The 20,525-nt window shown below is 38.9% G+C and overlaps 1 protein-coding gene across 1 annotated transcript in view; it reads left to right on the forward strand.

Moving 5' to 3' along the window:
* LOC126481176 (voltage-dependent calcium channel subunit alpha-2/delta-3) overlaps positions 1 to 20,525 on the forward strand; it is an 885,717-nt gene that overhangs the window by 605,932 nt on the left and 259,260 nt on the right. The window contains exon 11 of the mRNA XM_050104748.1: positions 8,205 to 8,285. Within this exon, the coding sequence (XP_049960705.1) occupies positions 8,205 to 8,285 (81 nt within the window). The remainder of the gene's footprint in view (positions 1 to 8,204; positions 8,286 to 20,525) is intronic.

Here is a 20,525-nt window from a genome sequence, read left to right on the forward strand (position 1 = left end):
CCAAGCTCAGAGCACAGAACCAGAAGCAAACTGAAGAAGGGCTGCGATGAGGACTCCATCTATGGCCATTAGTGGGCAGCATGAGCAGATGCAGGAGGCTGCGTGGCTGGTGAGCAAGGAGCATCTTGGCCAAACTCTGAACTTCCACTGGCAAAAATCTGTGGGAACTCAAGAAGCCTGTCGAAGTGTTGGCAATGGAGGAGTCTAACATACTTCTTTGTATGAACCTGGAACATGTGGGCGAGACGTTCCACCTCACCATTAGATTGGGGGTGAAAAAGAGTGTTATCTGCAAGGTTATAGCACCCTTCCCTCCATGGAGAATGCCTTGATGGGCGCAAAAATCATGGAAGACCTGGAACACAGGTTGTGGACTGTAATCTGCCACAGGTGCATAAGGCAATCCTTCTATAGAAAAAAATTGGGAGAGGACCTGAATCATAGCAATGGCTGATGTTTTAATGACAGCAGATAATGTATGTAAATTTAGAGAAAGGATCGACAACCAACAACTAGAATTTTGGAAGGTTTCTGCGAAAACGACATGGACACATTTCCTTGCATGCTGCAGTGTGGGCCAAGAGAGAGAGCTGCCTGCGACACCGTCTGTTGGAGAGCACACTCAGAGCAGGCAATGACAAGATGTACAATGTCATCACCAACGATGCTGAGCATGAACATATGCCGATGGACCAATAATTTGGTATGCGAGTTGTCACAATGTCCCAGATCTGTGAGCTGAAGCACATGCCACTGTAGGGTGGCCGGGATCACAACTGTAGGTGACAGCCCATATGTAGCTAAGAAAACAACACCATCAAATATGAAAATGTGATGACAGAGAGCAAAATAGTTATGCAAAGGGTCAGAATCACTGCCCAGAGGTGCGTATGGCCAACCAGTCTGAACAAGGTGAACAGTTTGATTCAAAACTAAGTTGGCAATGACAGCTGCTGTGTTCCAGGAGCCATTAATAGGAAACCCTTCCACTGTATGTCATGCCTCAACATCTAATTGAGAATGGAGTTCATCCTGATCAAAAGTAGGATCCAGGCTCATGACAGTGTATCAGCCAGTGTTAGCAAGCTGCACAATAGGCTGAAAATGTGTTTCATAATTGTGGGACAGAAACAAGGCCCAAAACTGGAGGTGATGTGCTACTTTGTCAGGCAGTGGAATAGATAGATTAAACAATGAAACCAAGGGATTGTGGTCAATAATTAAGCAGAACTTAGACCTGTAGATGATAAAAAAGTACTTGCTTATCAGCTTGGGAGTAGTGTTGCTGAGAAGAGTTGAGCTTTTTTGATGCAAGGGGTGTTGAGCTTTCTTGATACATAAGGTTTTGGACATTCAGAACCATCCTCATATTGATGTGTGAGAAGGGCCCCAAGTCCATACTGAGAGGCATGTGTAGCCAAAACCAGTTGGTGGCCAGGATGGAAAGTAGGCAAACAAGGAGCAGAATGTACTGCAGATTTCAGAAGAATGAACTTGCACTTGTTGGTCAGCAGTCACTGATAAGGTACAATCTTTGGAGCAACAATGAGGGTGATGGGCCAGTGCAGCTGCGCCCAGAATATATTTGTGATAGTAAGCAATTGTACCTAAAAATCCTTGGAGTTCTTTGACATTTGTAGGGCAAGGCAGAGCTGTGACTGCAATGACAGGATGATGTAAAGGTTTAACAGCATTTCCAAATACAAAATGGATGAGTGAAATAAATGTGATTTGGCCAAGTTGCATTTCAGTGCAATGTAAGACTGTGAACAAAATGCATAAATTGCATAAGGGCTCCTCTGTGGATGCAACCATCATGACGATGTCATCAAGATAGTTGATGTATCCTGGAACCAACGTCGTCACTTGTTCCAAAAATGCTGAAAACTGCCGAACAGGAGACACTGATATTGGTACTGATACAAGCAGCTGCTGACAATAAGTAATAACACAGTATGAGAGGTAGTGCCTGCTGCACTGCACTTATAAAGTGGAGGACTCCAGTAAATGGTGCGATGCATACCATGCCATGTGCACAAGTCATGTGGCCCACCATAAGCAGCTTCTGTTGGCTGCCCCATACGTTTACCATTGATGGGCTATTCAAAGCATAGCACACCAATAGCCTGGTGCCAAGGGGCATATATAAGCATTATGTACAGGTTTATAACAGGTTTACTAATAAACTTGCTGAAAGTGTAGAGAATAAATAATGGACTTTTGTCTTGCATAGCAGATGACTCTTTATTTGTTTTATTATGAATTATTTTTTATCTCAGCTCCAGTTTTTCCAGCAAAAAGAAATAAACAAATAAATATATCTGCATGTTGATGATAATTTCATCGTTTACAGTCATCACATTCCTGAAAATCTTGCATAAATTGTGCAGGCATAGGCTTTGATAGCTGTTTCCATCTTTATTACAGCTTTTGTGAGTGCAGGAGTGCGTTGTCATGTTATTTTATAGAGCTGCATTTCTGTCGCATTGGAAGTGGTGTTGTTTTGCTAAAAGAATGGAAGAACAAATAACGTGATTTTGTTGAGCGTAGCAGATGACATTCTATTTATTTTATTATGAATTATTTCCAAGTCTTCATTTTTCCCACGTATGGTGATCCATTTAAAGAATTTCCTGGTGTTACATACACTTTTAGTTTGTGCAGGGAAGTATACTACATAACAGCAGAAAGTCTTCAGATAAGCTTCAAGAGTTGGTATTTTACACTTTGGTACTGGTACACATTCTGCCAGTTTTATCTACGCAAAGAAGATAGGAAGGGATGTGAAGAGTTCTCACCCCACATACTGTCTGGAGAAATAATTTTCCTGTGGGAGTTTCTACATATTTTGCTCCAGCAGTGGCTCACTTTTCCTGCTTTAAGTTTATTTCTATCAATCTTTTGTGCACTCACGCCGGCTGGAGCGGCCGTGCGGTTCTAGGCGCTACAGTCTGGAGCCGAGCGACCGCTACAGTCGCAGGTTCGAATCCTGCCTCGGGCATGATGTGTGTGATGTTCTTAGGTTAGTTAGGTTTAATTAGTTCTAAGTTCTAGGTGACTGATGACCTCAGAAGTTAAGTCGCATAGTGCTCAGAGCCATTTGAACCATTTGTGCACACACAAAATACAAACTGAATATACATTCATTCAGTTTCTAAGTTTTGCTCATATATTTAGAACATTCTTTTTTAAAATCATTTATAGTAACATTTTTTTTCAAAGATAACACACTTTTGCACTGGTGAGCATTTGTCCTGATCAAAGTGACTAAGTCACCACAACATATTCTTCCAATTCTACAAGTGACAAACTGTAATAGTATGGTCATCCTGATTTTCAGTTTTTCATGGTTTCCCTGGATCACTAAGGCAAATGCTGGGATGGTTCCTTAATCTACTTAATCTAGGCCATGGCCAAACACCTTTCCTACCCTCTTAAAGCATGTTATGTATGCTGTGTATTATATTTTGGCCTACTCAGTGACCATTTTATTACCTTCACAAATCCTACATCCTTGGATGAATAAAGATAGACAAATAAATACACAAATAAACTTATTTGATCCATTCTGTACCAATTATATTTTTACCATGAAAATAACCATAAGCAGTATATTAGGGACTTGTCTACATACGATTATTAAAAAGAAGCTGATGTTTACAAAGCAATACTCAAAACCAACCATAAAAACTTGTGTTTCATCAAATTCCACAAATAGATCAATACTTGCAAGATAGTGTAAGAATAAATCTATACAGATAAAGAAGCACTTCCACTAAATTCATAGCACACTAAAATACCATTATGCCCTGACTCAGGAGAGGCACAACCAAGCTTGGGAGTAACTTTTCCTTGACTTCAGAACCTCAGCATATATCTTTTACTTTCGCTGCTTCTTGTCTTTATTTCGCTGAAAGAGTTTTATAAACTACTAATGAGCTGTTAATTTTTCTTGTTTCAATTTCAATTTTTACATCTGTTACTGTTCTGGTTGATGATAATGTGACATTAATATTATTAGCATAATGTTTTTGCTTACATTTGGAATGTATATCCCACTTTTGAATTTGATACGATACAAACATGCAAATTGTAAATATATACAGAATCCAACTGGCATAACACTGTTAGTACACTAAAGCAAAATGTTCCTCAATTACATGTCATCTCAGATGGTGGACTACATTTAACAGCAACTTGACATTTACACCCTCAATTAGGGCCAACAACATTTATTGAACACGAGGAACTTCTGTAACAACAAATTACAAGTATATGTTAGACCATGAACAAAACAGTAAGAAAGATTTTGATCCCACATCCATTATTAATTATGACACAGAGGAATTACAGACATTGGCTGCAAGTGGTCATTGATTGAAATCAATGGGGAAAATTGAAAATTTGTGCTGTGCCAGGATTCAAACCCAGTTCTCCTGTTTACTAGGCAGATACTACTAAAGCAGCTGACACAGTGGTCATTGCAATTACACAGACTACTCTAGCATGCCTACTGGTCCGGCACAAATTTTTAACTTTCCCACTTGCAGCCAATGTCTGTAACTCTTCTGTGTCATAAAACAGTAATTGCATTACCTAGCTGATAAACACACGTTTCAAAATAAAAGTTCCATGCAGATAAGAGTCCACAGGTATAGATGAGTCGGAGAACAGCAGATTGAAGAGAGACCACCACAAGGCAGCCTTATATTTGCCCGCTATGGGAGCTCATGTGACTGGGCTGTGATATTGGCCATGTTTCCACTGCAGGTGTACTTGCTGGACATGTGCAGTGTTACACATATCAATATGTGGATATGCTTCATTTGCACATCTAGCAGGTTTGCTATAGAAAAACTTCAGTCTGTTAAACTTTCTCTTAATTCTGTTACAAATCAGTCACTTCATCAACAAGATTTCAAAATTCATGTGTTGTCAAACTCAGTAAAAAGTGAAGGAGTTGTTACCAAATAAGTCAAAATACTCACTTAAATTTTGAAAACTTTACTCAGTGTGAGTGTTTTGTTATATTTGTAGCATATTAATTTAGGTTTCATTAATTGTTAGCCTATTTCCATTACACTAGGATATTACATACTTGAGGTACATTCAGTGACAGTAAACAAAGGTGTCTACTCTGATTCTATCACCTCCAAAAAGTGTGGTTTTGACCAGGAGATCAGAGCAGGCAGAACTCTATTATATAATTCATCCTCTTTTTAAGAAGGCTTTAGTATAACTTCCAGAAATTTTCAGATTCTAGGGCAACACCCTTTCACTTGGTAGAAAAACAGAGTACTGCAGATCTTGTGTATCCAGAGTATTTATTTTGTTGCCTTTCTTTGTAGAACTGTTGGATGTGGATGTTTCATTTACACTCATCTGTCAGTTAGCTTTAACATGTAGCATTCTTTGTTAAACTATCCCTGTGCAACAGTCACTTGAATGGTTTGCTACTTGTAATGTTCAGTAATGATATATGTCCAAAAATATTTACTTCTATGAGTTTTTACTGGTTCAGTTACCATATTAATATTTTGTAACTGACAAATACGATTTTCTTCTCATTACTGTTCTGTTTTTATTTTTTACAAACTCTTGAAAGGCACACTGTTAACTATGTCTTGTTACACTGAAATTTTTAATGATCTTTTAAGATTTTCATTTTTGAATGATTTTTATTGTGTTACGTACTTTGAGATTTAGGGGCTTGAGTTTGCTGTTCCATGAGGTTGGATTGTAACAAACTTCTTTAGGAACCACTTTTATAGTTTAAGATAAGGGCAGAGGATAACACATTCCAAGCATTGGTGCTTCTTACTTGTGACAGTGTTTCTGGGCAGGATAAATTAACTACATTGCTCATAAAGCTAACTGAACTATCTCTTAAAAATTATTTGTGGGTTTCAAGACATTGCAAGTTATTTATAATGCATGAGCTTTCTACATAGTATTTCCTTCCTATTTTCTGTTTCAGTTTATAGCCACCAAACTTATAAAAATCCCAGCTAATAGTCAAGAGGATGTTTAAGATGCCACAATGCAATCCCTGCAGAGTGGTTAGACTCAAATTTGGTAGGATGACAGTTCAAATACTCACCCATCCATCCATCCATATACAGGTTTTCCTTGGTTTCCTAAATTGCGTAAGGCAAATAGCAGAATGTTTGATATTTGATTTATCAAACAAACATTGCTTGTTGAATTTGACGTTCATCAATGCCTGTATAATTTTAAATTTTGTTTTTTACGATCTGGCCATAAATTCGTTTGCCTGACATGACTGTTTCTCATAAAATTTCTTGCACTCCATTATGCTGTCTGGTGCAGCAACCATATGTAGAATATTTGATTTGAAAACAGTCTTGGTTGCAACTTATTCTTTTATGAACAGTGCATTTTGCCTTTGTGGGGCAGCTTCAGATTACATTAAAATTTTCCTCTTACAACAAACAAAAAACCATGAAATGGTTCTGTGATAGACTCAAGCACATGTTGTATTGGATGAACCCACAGAGACCTTTTCCTTTTCCAACATATTAAAAAACATAAAATGTCTCTGTGCTAGATTGACTCGTGCACTGAATCGGATGAGCTTGCAGACCCTTTAATAAATTTGTACCAGCAGTCCAGAATGATGCGATGGTAGGATTCCACTTCACACTGAAGTGGAAGAAATTTTATGAAATACCAGGACGATTTGATTTAAAAGGACATGGCTAATTTCCTTCCTGATCCTTCCTCAGCGTCATCTCTAGTACTATTATCATAGACATAACATTAAACATGACCTTCCTTTTGTTTTTCCCAAGCCATTACCATATGTGCTCATGTTTCGATCAGTTGTCTGTCATGCCTGTTTGAACATTGTCATAGCTGTGTCCCATAGTTTGTTTATTTTTGTGATAACATCTCAGTTGTGAGTATTATTACACATTTTTATTTTTATTGCTTTCTTTTGTTCCTATGTTCCAAAAAATGATCATTCATTGTAAAATGGTTGTACCCACAAACTTATCTTTATGGAAGTATTCTAGTGTGTATTCAGTCACTGCTGATGTTCTATGACAATGAAGGTGAAAACACAACACATGCTCACAACATCAAGCTCATTGCATCTAAACTATTTGCAAATGCTGATAAGCTATCTTTGGGGGAGGGGCAGATGGACTTGAAGTTCCACCTTTTCAGAAACTGGCTTGTTTATTTTGTGACCAAACCACATAATGGAATACATGCTGCCAACAAGGTAAGAAAATGTGGCCTTGTATGGATAAGGATCAGAAATATTGATGATATTGTCATGACCAACACCTGTTGCCATATCAAAATAATGCCTCTATACAGCAGTCAGCAATTTGATAGCAGCAAGGAAGAACACATGAAAGCTTTTGATTATTAAACAATTCATGAAAGCTATGTTTTCATTAATATTTTCAGAATTGCTGCAAGTTTCCATGTATGAGAATTGAAGATACCTGTGGTTTTTTAATAAATTTGTTTACTGAACCGTTTTCTTAAAAATTGTAGATATAACTGTCTACATTGTTTGAGAAGTTACACAGAGTGTTTTGCAATTAATACTATAGGCTTCTAGGAGTTGTAAATGACTTAACAGAAAGTAAATGTCTGGAAATGTATGTTTGGATGTAAGATCGGATCACTTTCAGACCTCCTGCTTCATGGTATGCACACAGCGCGAACAGTGCTCTCTGTGTGCTGTGGGCAACATTTTGAGTACTCTTCATCAGGTCCTGTTCTATGTGCCAAATGACATCCTCTTCAAACTTGAGAGTGCAGTACATCCAAGGAACAACACAGTTGACCCACATATTTGCAAATGTACTAGTTTCTTGCAGCTGTTTTGTAGCCAGATGAAAGTGGTATGTGATGTCATAATTACCAAAAGAACTAATGACGGCACCCTCTTTGGGCTGCACCATGAAATGGGAGATTTGAAAGTGATCTGATCTTGAAACTTATTTTATATCCAAACAGTACGTTTCAAGTCATCTGTTCCTTTTCAGAAGACTGTAATAGGAATTGTGAATCACGCTGTATTTCAGACATTGATGTACAGGCAGATGCTAGGAGAAGAGTTTCCCAAACTTTGCAGATGATTTAGAATATCACATTTATTGTTTTAAGTTTGTAAATTCTCCTCTATGAAATGAAAATAAGAGAAGAATACTTTGTATTTTCAGGAAAGAGTGGCCAATTTACTAGGTGTGGTAGGCACTGATGTTCCTGTAGAACAAATTAAGAAACTGGTGCAGCCATATAAGGTTAGTGATCATTCGCAAACTGTTTTTCAAAAGTGCTGTGTAGTGAAATTTAAGTTAAGTGAGTCTGTTCTCAGCAGCCAGAGACAATGATCATGTGTGTGTGAGTTGTGTCTGTATGACTATGCGCACAGGCATGCATGTGTGTGTGTGTGTTGTCTAATTCAGGTTAAGGTCTTGTGGCTGAAAGCTTACTTGTTCAGCAATCTTTTTGTTGTGCCTGTCTGTGACTCAACTTCTTCACTAAATAATGAAGAGCAATCTATCCTTTCCATAATACTGTCGTTATTCCATCCTGGATTTTTCCAATGTTTGAAATTTAAGTTAATGTTTTTGAACTACATAATAATCGCATAAGCAGGAAAACTAGAAAATTTGAAATTCAGGAAATGTTTAATAAAAGTTAAAATGTAAGCATACTTTATTTTAAGATTCTTGGAACCATACTGCAAATACATCAGTAGGATGTAGAATGAGTAAGATGTTTGCAATAAGAATCATTCATAATTGTTTGTAAGACATGTAGGCTAATTCTTACAATAGTTACAAGCATTGTTAGAATCAGGTGATTAGATGGAACATTTGTGTGGTAACACTCAAAAGTTTGTTCCATTGTGCTGATCATGTAAATTTACAAAGTATTACATTTAGTCAAGTCGTATATAATGGACATGAATTAGTTACATTTGTACTTAGAAATATTTACTGCTTTTTGCAGAGTGCTTAGGTTTTTTACTTCATCATTGAATTTGTCCATTTGTGAATCACAGATAATTCATTACTTTTGCTTGTCTCTTTTCCTCTTCCCAGAACTTCTGCATTCTTTCACTTCTTGTCTTCTTCTGCTGTTCAGTTAATAAAACTCTGGCTCTAATTGTAGGTGGTTTGTGTTTTGATATTGAAATCTTCATGCAGTTCCTTTGCTCATCACTATTATATATTACCTGTGGTGTATACCAATCTCTTCTGTGTCCTTCTTGTCCTCCCCCACTAATTTGGTGGTCATTCTCAATCTGAAAATTAAATGAAAAATCTTTTTGGTAAATGTGTTTTTGTCTATTCTCAGAGTATACCCAGATATTTTCAACATAAATTTTCATGTTGTATGCGTAATCTTTTTTATACATTTTTGTAAATCTTAATTTGTTCCATGTTTCATTTGCAGTTTACTGTAATACCAACATTTTTCTCAATATCCTTCATTGTTTTTTCACAAGTACTTGTTATTCTGTTTTCTTCTTTGCAGTATAAAAGACTTGGAACCATTTAATCCTGTTGGTTTGACTTTCTTTAGTCATCAGTCTTCTGAATGGTTTGATGTGGACTGCCACAAATTCCTCTCGTGTACCAATCTTTTCACCTCAGAATGGCACATGCAACAGTCTTCTTCTACAGTTTTTACCCACTATAGCTCTATCTAGTACCATGAAAGTTATTTCTTGAGCTTTACCAGATGTCCTACCATGCTGTCTGTTCTTCCTGTCAGTACTTTCCATGTGTTCCTTTCATCACCGATTCTGTGGTGAACCTCCTCATTGCATACCTTATCGGTCCACCTAAGTTTTTCAACATTCTTCTGTAACATCACATTTCAAATGCTTTGATTCTCTTATGTTCTGGTTTTTCCACAGTCCATGTTTCACTCCCACACAATGCTGTACTCCAAACATACATTCATAGAAATTTCTTCCTCAAATTAAGACCTATGTTCGATATTAGTAGACTTCTGTTGGCCTCTCTTCATCACTACCAGATTGTGAGCTGAGTCTGTATCAGTTCTAGGGTAAGCCTTACTATCTGGTATCTGATTTCAGAATCTCTGCCTGGCCATGATGTAATCTAACTGAAATCTTCCTGTTTCTCCTAGCCTTCTCCAAGTGTACCTCCTCCTGTTGTGATTCTTGAACAGAGTATTCCCTATTACTAGCTGAAATTTATTTCATAACTCCATTAGTCTTTCTCCTCTCTCCATTATAGTACCAAGCCCTTATTCTCTGGTAACCCTTTCTTCTACTTTTTTGCCTACAACTGCATTCAGTCCCCCATGACTATTAGATTTTCATTTCTCTTCATGCACTGAATTACCCTCTCTGTATCCTCATATACTTTCTCAAATTCTTCATCTTCAGCTTGTGATGTTGTGTTGGTTTGCTGCCAGTTCTGATGAGAATAACCCTATCACTGAACTGTTCACAGTAAATCACTCTCTGCCCTTCCTTGACTATATTATTAAGAAAATAGATTGCTACTCATCATATAGTGGAGATTTTGAGTCACAGACAGGCACAACAAAGAGACTGCTAAACAACATCTTCACTACAAGGTGAGTAGAAATCTGTCCTTTTCAAAATGTTGTTATTATTCCATCCTGGATTTTGCATTGTTTGATCTGTCCTACATTCTTACTCATAACGAATTCTACTACTATTATACCATTTTCTGCTTCTGTTGTTATTACCTTATACTTGTCTGACCAGAAATCCTTGTCTTCCTTCCATTTCAGTTCACTGACTCCCACTACACCTAGATTGAGCCTTAGCATTTCTCTTTTCAATTTTCTAGTCCCCTACAACATTCAAACTTCTAATATTCCATGCCCTGACCTGTAGAACATTATCCTTTCTTTGGTTATTCAATCTTTTTCTCGTGGTCACCTCCACCTGGGCAGTCCCCTCCCGAATATCCAAATGGGGGCAAGACTGGAGTCTTTTGCCAATGGAGAGATCATTGTGACACTTTTCAATTACAGGCCCCATGTCTTGTGGATAAACATTATGTGTCTTTAATGCAGTGGTTTCCAGTGCCTTCTGCGTACTTATACCATTTACGATTGCTGATTCTTCCACCTTTAGGGGCAGTTTCCCTCCATAATGGGATGGAAAAGGCCATTGGCAGATTGAGGGTAACTTCTGTTGCTGGAAGTCTTCAGCTGCCATTGCCAATGATTTTTATTCAAAATTTAAGTGGTGGTGAGGCTCGAACCTGGGAGTGAATGAAGATGTTCTGATCACTAATCAAAGACCATGAGGGGTCTATGGGTTTACTGTACTGTAATGTCTAATTTTGGGCATGATGGTCACCCCTTTATCATGCATATTTTTGATTAGCTTGTATAGATTACATGGTATGCTAATTCTAATTTTTTGGATCTGTCTTTATTCCCTCTCTGTATATATTCTGTTGGATCAGAAGAGTTCCCCCAGTTACTTGAACTTTTCCACTCACTTAGCTGCTCCATGTTGTTTTTTATGCCTCTTTCTGACAGGAAATGTGATATAGATATCTGTATTTATTTTGTTTATTACTAGTTTTCATTTGACGAGCAGATCATATTCAGGTGCAGTACTGCAAAATGAATTTTACCAAGTGGCTGTGTTCTTTCATTATACCGGCAGTGATCATAGTTTTACAAAGATGTAAGTCTTCAGTTATGTTTTATCTTTCTCTCTGATGTTTATATTCTATGTCCCTTGTCTTTTTACAGTTTCAACAACAGTGATTATCCACCATCTTTTGCATATTATCTTAGTTATGAGTTAATGAGTAAATTTATCAGTAAAGACTAAAAATTAAATGATAGATTTATTCCTATTCTCCCAAAGTGTATTCCTTTTATTGCTTCAGCTCTCAGAGCTGCTTCCCAAGTTCGCAAGATTTAAATACTAACATGCAATGTCATGGTCGCTGAATACTGCCACAAGCATGGGTGCTCACAGTGTGGCATAGTGGTTACCATCACTGGTTGGCTTGCTATGGGTCACCAATTCAAACCTAACCACCAGCATTTATTTGTTAACTGATGTTTACTTTTTCTAGAATGTTCTTGAAATATCTGATTTTTAAATTTTTCAAATATTCTGGAGTATTTAATGTGTGCATAAATAACAGCATTCTGGAATATTCTGTGTTTGTGTAAATGACTGCAATCACTGCCCAGGAGTTCAATTCTGTTGTGACTGTGCACTGGTGTCAGTGATATACATGGTTCCAGTTTTAAGTGTTGTACTGCATTAATGGCCCTGCCTTTGGATTTTGACTTCTTTATCTTTTTGACATGAAATTGTTTGGTAGAGATGCCATGTGCTTCAAAACATCTACACCACGATGGCTCCAACTAGACAACATACAAACTGCCACCTATGCATGGGGAGGAAGCATAATACAAGCAGTACATTATTGTAAGCTCCGTATATTCAGGGTACAGATGGATTCCAAGACATCCATCAGTGTTTTCCAGAGACACTAGTCAGGACGTGGCAAAATGGCTGAGAAGATTTGACCGACTCATGAAATACAACAAGTGTGTGACATCATGTTTTTGGCAAATGTGTACTTTTATTGGATGGCATATCTCAGCAGTGATTTGATATTAATAAAGAGAAACTCAATAGCTGGGGAAAATTCCAGGTTGAACTGAAGAAAATGTTAGGTGACAGTAGCAAGTTGCTTAGCAGAAGTGTGATTTACATAGAGAATATGAGGGTTGGAACTTTCACAATGGCAACTATTTACTTACAGCTTGTACAAAATAGATACATGTTTCAAAGTTTTATTGACCTTCAAAGTAGTCACCATCATTGTGTATAGCCCGGTGCCAGCGATGTGGAAGTCGTAGGATACTCTTAGCAGTGCCAGTTGCATTGACAGTTCGAGCGGCGTGGTCTATTGCCCGACAAATTTGTAGCAGTTCTGAAGCGAATGCCTGAAGTGTTTCTTCAGTTTAGAAATCATGTTGAACTCACGAGGGCTTAAGTCAGGGGAGTGCAGTAGGTGGTATCACACTTAGCAGCCCCATCAGTCAAACAAATCAGTAACAGCTTGCACTGTACGTGCTTGAGCATTGTCCTTCAAATTGATGGTCAGGTCCTGCAGAAAGTGTCATCACTTCTGTCTCTATGCTGTTCATTTTTGGAACACATATCTATTTTGTATGAGCTGTAAATAAATAGTTGTCACTATTAAAGTTCCAACCCTTGTACATTGGCCTGGTGCTGCCTTATAAATCTGAATGTGACAGACATCAATAAAATCTCACACATAATGAAGGGCATCATAGAAGACATGTATCAGGCTCTTCTGGCAGAGAAAGTCACAACAACAGAGTAATTCATCATTGATGCCATTGAGTAAAGAAAATGCAACAGAAAGAGATGGATGAAGACCAGCTGCCAAATATGGTTCCTGTGGCAGTTGTGGGTCACCATGAGCTTGTCTCCCTCATACGTCAGATAGTGAGGGAAGAGATACAGCCATGTACGACAGTCAGAAACACCAGACTGAATACACAAGAAATAGCAGCCATGAATGTTGAACCAACATGTCAGGAGATAATTCAGACTGTAAAGAAGAGATGTATTGATCTATGGCACCAATCTCTGCCACCAGTCAAACATGCCTTGAAGAAAGGACTCTGCCAACTTTATCTTATGGTGCAACCATCAAACAACTCAGCATCTGATCAATGCAGGGACAACCAGGTCCTCCACTAAGTACAAAATCTCACAGAAAACAGACATTCAAGGACAAATAACAACTCAACTTTAAGTTTTCATACCAGTGGTATGTTGGGATACTGTAGAGAGAGGAAATAAATGTTTGATGATTATTATGCTGTAACATGTCAACCATCACTACAGTCCTATCATGCCAGGCAACTGCAGATGATAATAGCCAACTTTTGGGACAAAGCCCATCACTGCACCCTGGTTTTGTGATGCAAAAGAGATTGAGCTGAAGATCACAAATGGAAAATACCTTCAAGCAACAGTGACATGTGTTATTACAAGAATAACTATCAGTGAGCAACCTGATGAGTTTGTTGTTTTAACAGAATGTAGTCATATTGTTATTCTCAGTTGGGACTTCGTACAGGCATTACAAGCAGTCATACACTGTGGAAGGTCAGAGCTCCAGACTGACAAAGCTATTCGAATGAGCACACATAACAAACACTGGTCTGCGCAGTTGTTTGCCAGTGAAGACTTTATCCTATCATCATTAAAGAAATGAGTTCCAGTCATCAATCGAAATGCTCAGTTGAACTGTGAAGCATTTGTTGATTGTAAAAAGCTATATAGGCTCACAAAGAAATCTGAATGCCAGCAGTGATCATAAGCATTGTAGACAGTCAAGGATAACTTTGGATCACTAACTGCCACAACCAGCCGAGCTCATCCCAATGGGTGTATGCCCAGGGACAGTTGTACCAGTCCAGGAAAGGCAGCTTAGTGCCATTGACAGAGGATAATACCCCCCCCCCCCCTCCACACACACACACACACACACACACACACACACACACAACAATTGACAGTGCAAATGAGTGAGCCACTATCGAACTGCCAGTAGGGTATGGTCTGACCAAGGAACAACGTCATTGAGTGATAGCCATTCCTTGACAGTTTTTGGATGCTTTCAGATCTGGAGTGAAGGAAAGACAGACCAAGCAGCCCAGGGTAAAACACCATGTCAACCCTGGGGATCATACACCAATTAGCCAGTGCTCATATACACTGTCATCACCTTAACAACAGATAATCTGTGAGGAAGTGAAGAATATGCTGCAACATAACATCACTGACCCTTCAGAGGTTCGTTGGTTCTTTCCTATACTTCTTAAGAAGAACATGGATGACACATGGCGTTTCTGTGTTGGTTACTGGTGGCTGAACAGAATCTCAAAAAAAGATTTCTATATATTGCTGCGCATTGATGAGATGCTAGACTGCTTGAAAGGAGCAAAGAATTTCTCATCTATGGACATGCAGGCAAGCTTTTGGAAAATTGAGGTTGGCAAATCTGCTTGGGAAAAGACAGTTCTCATAACTCGTAATTGACTCTGTGAGTTTGAAGGTAGCTATTTGGATTGTGTAATGCCCCAATCACCTTTGAACATATCATGGACAACCTACTTTGCTACCTTAAATGGACAATGCTTATGTGGTATCTGGAGATATTGTCATTTTATTAAGACATTTGAAGAATATCTAAGCTCCCAAACAACCATGGTGAAGTATGTTCACACTGCAGGTCTCTGCCTCAGTCTGCTAAAGTTCTTCCTCACCACACAAGAAATAAAAATCTCGGAGCACCTTGTGAATGGTGAGAGCGTCCATTACAATCCAGAGCAAATAAGATCAGTCTCAGAGTTTCCAACTCCTCAGCACAATCATGATGTGAGAGGTTTTTTTGAAATGTGCTTGTACTGCTATGATTCATAAAGGGCCTCTGTACCAAGGCATGTCCCTTGCAAAAGCTACTGCAGGGAGATGCTAGGTTTTCCTGGAATGAGTTGCAAGAAAGAGCTGTCCTTGTTCTTAAGTAAGTGCCAACATCTTTTCCAATTCTAGTATTGTTCGATGATAATTCTGAGACAGAACTTCGAACCCATGCTATCAGTTTTGAAATAGGAGCAGTTCTAATTAAGAATCAGGAAGCTGCTGGAAAGGTGGTAGCTTATTCTTCCAGAGTACTCTCCAAGATGGACTACTCTACAACCGAGAAAGAATGCCTTGCAGTTGTTTTGGCCATAAATGAGTTCTGTTTGTATTTATGTGGCAACCCATTCACTGTTATGATGGACTACCATTCTTCCCGCTGGCTCACAAGCCTGAAGGATTTGTCAGATTGACTGGTAATGTGGGCACTGAAGCTTCAGGAGTACGTCACAATACTCTACAAAAGTGAACGCAAACCCAAGGACTCTGAGTGTCTTTCAAGGAATCCTTTGGTAGAACAATGGTAGTGTGGATGAAACCACAATCATTGCAGCATTAAATGACGCTGCTGCTGAACAAAGGGAAGATCCAGCACTGCTGAAAACCTTAGAAGCCTTGAAGAAGGAGGAACTGATCAAGGGAGAACTCTAATTAATTAATTAACAGAGTGTTATATGAGAGGAACTGAAGTCCATTGGAGAAAAACAGATGCTTCTCATCCCAGCTCATCTATAGCCAGCTATCCTGAAGTTTTTCTGTGATGCTCCAACATCTGACCACATGAGATTCATAAAGACTGGACTGAATCAAATGTGTCACAGGCCATGGCACTACCAATCCCTTGGACTACCACTGCCACTGGCAATGATGGAATCATGTGCCCCAGTTACCTCCAAGGCATTTGGAACCCATCCCATCTGCAGCAGTGCCATTGAACAAATTGGAATCAACCTCTTGGTGGGGATGTTCCCAAAGTCGACAAATAGGAATCAATGGATAATAGTTGGCACTGACTACCTCACCTGATATGCTCTCTCTAATGATGTGCCAACTGCTGAAAGTCTAGAAATTGCAAAGTTCCTTATAGAAGACATAATTTTGAAGCACAAAACACTCAGTGTGATGATCTTTGATTGTGGGAATGTTTTCCGGTTGAGACTAGTATAAGAGGTAATTACACATTGGGACATAAACTACAATCCACAGGTAAATAGCTTCACATAATGATTTAATAAGATGCTGGCAGGTTTGGTTCCAATGTAATTAATGTTGAACACAGGGATTAGGGTACAGCACTGCCCATTGTGACATTTGCATGCAACACAGCGAAGCAAGACACTACAGGCTCCACATCATTTTTTCTGCTCCACTTTTGAGAGGCCGATACAAGAATGGATACACTGTTCCTGTTCCAAGTGAATGACACTCAGGATGAATATGTGAAACACCCCATCACCACGGCCAAAGAAGCAAGACAGCTGCCTGGCATACAGGCTGTGGTCGTCTAGGAGAAGAACTGAGAGCACTTCAATGCCAAGCATTGACCAGTGAGGTGCAGTGCTAGAGATTTGGTTTGAAGTCTCACACGTGTCCAGAAAGTAGGACCATCAGAAAAGTTACTAAAGTGCTACTTTGGGCCATATCATATCCTCTCTCACTTGTTGAATGTCACAGATGAAGTCAAAGATTATGACTTTTCATCAAGAAAACAAAAGTGTGGAGCCATCATCCATGTCCTCCATGTGAAGTTCTGCTACAGTGCAGAGGTGCGAACCACTCGATGATCATGAAGCTCTAATGGGAGGTGCTACCTTCAATACTCATAATAGTAAAGAAGAACTAACAACTTGATTAGGATGTGAGGAGGTCACTGTCCCTCCAGGAGGAGGAGCAATGCCACAACGTATGACACGTGCATTTGGCACTCACTGGTTGGTGTATGGGGGCTGACCAGTCCAAACTTGATCACCAACAATTCTTTGTTATATAGTATTTATCATTCCTGAAATTTTCTTGAACTATCTTATATTTGAAATGTTTATATGTTCTGGAATATTTGATGTCTATGTAAATACCAGCATTCTGGAATATTCAGTCTGTGTATAAGTAACTCCTCTCTCTGTCAAGGAGTTCAGTTCTGTTCTGGCTGTATTTTGGTGTCAATAATAAATCTGTTTTCAGTTCTAAGTATTGTACTTCATTGATGATCCTGCCTTATGGTTTCGAACTTGATTGTGATTTCCTTGTGACAATTATTTCATTAAAACCGATTACCAGTTTTGGCTTTTCAACAATCATCAGATCTAAAAATTTTAGCGCAGACATGTGTGGTCAGAATTGACTACACACCTATATGTTGCTGTTAAATTTGTAGATCTGATGATGACTGAAAAGCCGAATCTGGTAATCAAATTTAATACAATGTAATGTGCCCAAGACACTAATTTTTATAATATAGCACAGTATGGACATCACTGGTCTCATCAGGAAGTAAAAATGACCTCGTTTCATGGTCTCATGACTTACTTTGTAAGAGTGCAGTGTCTATGACACTTGTACTCTTGGCTAGCTGGTGAGTCTTAAATTCTAGTATTTTTGGTTGTTACAGGTCTTTTCTGGCAGGTGACATTGTCATGTCATGCTGACAACACTTGAAGCAGCAAACCCTGAGAGACAGTCTGTGGTTGTGTGAGTCAGAAGTTGAGATTGGCTGAGTTAACATTTGGGCACAGAGTTACAGGAAATCAGTATGTGAAATTGATGGTGGAAAGTATTAAAGCTGTTATATTGAGGGGTATATTATTAATATAATAGAGGGAAACATTCCACGTGGGAAAAATATATCTAAAAAGAAAGATGATGAAACTTACCAAACAAAAGCGCTGGCAGGTCGATAGACACACAAACAAACACAAACATACACACAAAATTCTAGCTTTCGCAACCAATGGTTGCCTCGTCAGGAAAGAGGGAAGGAGAAGGAAAGACAAAAGGATATGGGTTTTAAGGGAGAGGGTAAGGAGTCATTCCAATCCCGGGAGCGGAAAGACTTACCTTAGGGGGAAAAAAGGACAGGTATACACTCGCACACACACACATATCCATCCACACATACACAGACACAAGCAGACATGACAGCTTGTGTCTGTGTATGTGTGGATGGATATGTGTGTGTGTGCGAGTGTATACCTGTCCTTTTTTCCCCCTAAGGTAAGTCTTTCCGCTCCCGGGATTGGAATGACTCCTTACCCTCTCCCTTAAAACCCATATCCTTTTGTCTTTCCTTCTCCTTCCCTCTTTCCTGACGAGGCAACCATTGGTTGCGAAAGCTAGAATTTTGTGTGTATGTTTGTGTTTGTTTGTGTGTCTATCGACCTGCCAGCGCTTTTGTTTGGTAAGTTTCATCATCTTTCTTTTTAGGGGTATATTATTATATACACAAAGGTTATATACACAAAGGTTAGTTACAAATGGATTAGAGAATCTTTGGAATTGAGCAGAAATAAATCATGGGGCCAGGTGCCAACTTATTTAGTTTGTGTGGACATCCATTATTCGTGTTGATAACGGCATATAGAATAATTTATAGCTGATCTTTAGTATACTTATAATCAGGCTGGTACTGAACCAAAGTGAATGAACTATTGCTTCTCTGGAATAAATGGACTATGATTTGCGAATTATATCACTGCCAATGAAAAGGGCATAGTTAGATGTGTCCTATTGTTAGAACATTAATAAACAAAGTTGGTGGACACCATCTTTTACTGTCAAGAGAACTTCCCAGTTCTAGTTATTAATTTTGTGTTATAGTTAATTACAGGCACTCGCGGGCACTGTGCACTTGGCTTTCTTCCTTAGCCCGGCATGAACCTTTTGTAAGTTGTCCCCTTGTGAAAGATCTGATTGTCTTCAGAATTAAATTAATGTTGTATTGCAAGAGAAGGAAAGGGAGCTTACATATGGCACCCAATGTGACTGACAGGATGCAATCTTCAGATTCAAAAATCCCAGAAAGGAACTGAACAATTGGGAACTATGCAAGACAACAGCAGGGAGGGTAGCATATATGTGAACTACAATCGTTACTGACACATGTGGAAAGAAGTAACCTACAAGTGAACCAGGGAACACCATCATTACTTCAGAAAGAAGATGAACTGCACTGGTATGAGTCGTCATTATCATGGCATATCAACAATAGCAGTGCAACGGGCTATGTTCTCAAGCTAAACAAGTTTTAAGTTCCTCATACTTTTCAGAAAATACTACAGTTCATTTAATTTGTAGGCAACCGGGTTTTTGTAGGTAAACAACTTACAAACACATCACTCCCGGCTAAGGATGGAACTGCATGACAGCAACTTGCAGTGTGACTGTAATTAAATACAATACAACACAAAATTAAATAATGGAAAATCTGGGATGGAATGTAAAAATACTTAACTTTAATCCATTAATGATGAACGTCACTCTTGACGGTACATGAGTCACAATATTATCTGTTCAGAAGACATTCTTGAAGATATGACTTATAGTAACTGAATATGGTGCCTTGCTAGGCCGTAGCAAATGACGTAGCTGAAGGCTATTCTAAACTGTCGTCTCTGCAAATGAGAGCGTATGTATACAGTGAACCATCGCTAGCAAAGTCGGCTGTACAACTGGGGCGAGTGCTAGGGAGTCTCTCTAGACTAAACCTGCCGTGTGGCGGCGCTCGGTCTGCAATCACTGATAGTGGCGACACGCGGGTCCGACGTATACTAACGGCCACCTAGCAAGTGTGGTGTCTGGCAGTGACACCACAAATACTATGAAAAGGATAGTTGCTAATCAGCATACAGTTGAGATGAGATGCTGATTTGCAGATAGGCAGAGCAAAAGGACTGTCAGAAAATTAGCTTTCAGCCAACAAGGTCTTCATCAGAAATAGAGCGCGCGCGCGTGCACACACACACACACACACACACACACACACACACACACACACACACCACACACACATATACACATACATTTATTCACC

This window comes from Schistocerca serialis, chromosome 5 (assembly GCF_023864345.2).
Source record: "Schistocerca serialis cubense isolate TAMUIC-IGC-003099 chromosome 5, iqSchSeri2.2, whole genome shotgun sequence".
Taxonomy (NCBI): Eukaryota; Metazoa; Arthropoda; class Insecta; order Orthoptera; family Acrididae; genus Schistocerca; species Schistocerca serialis.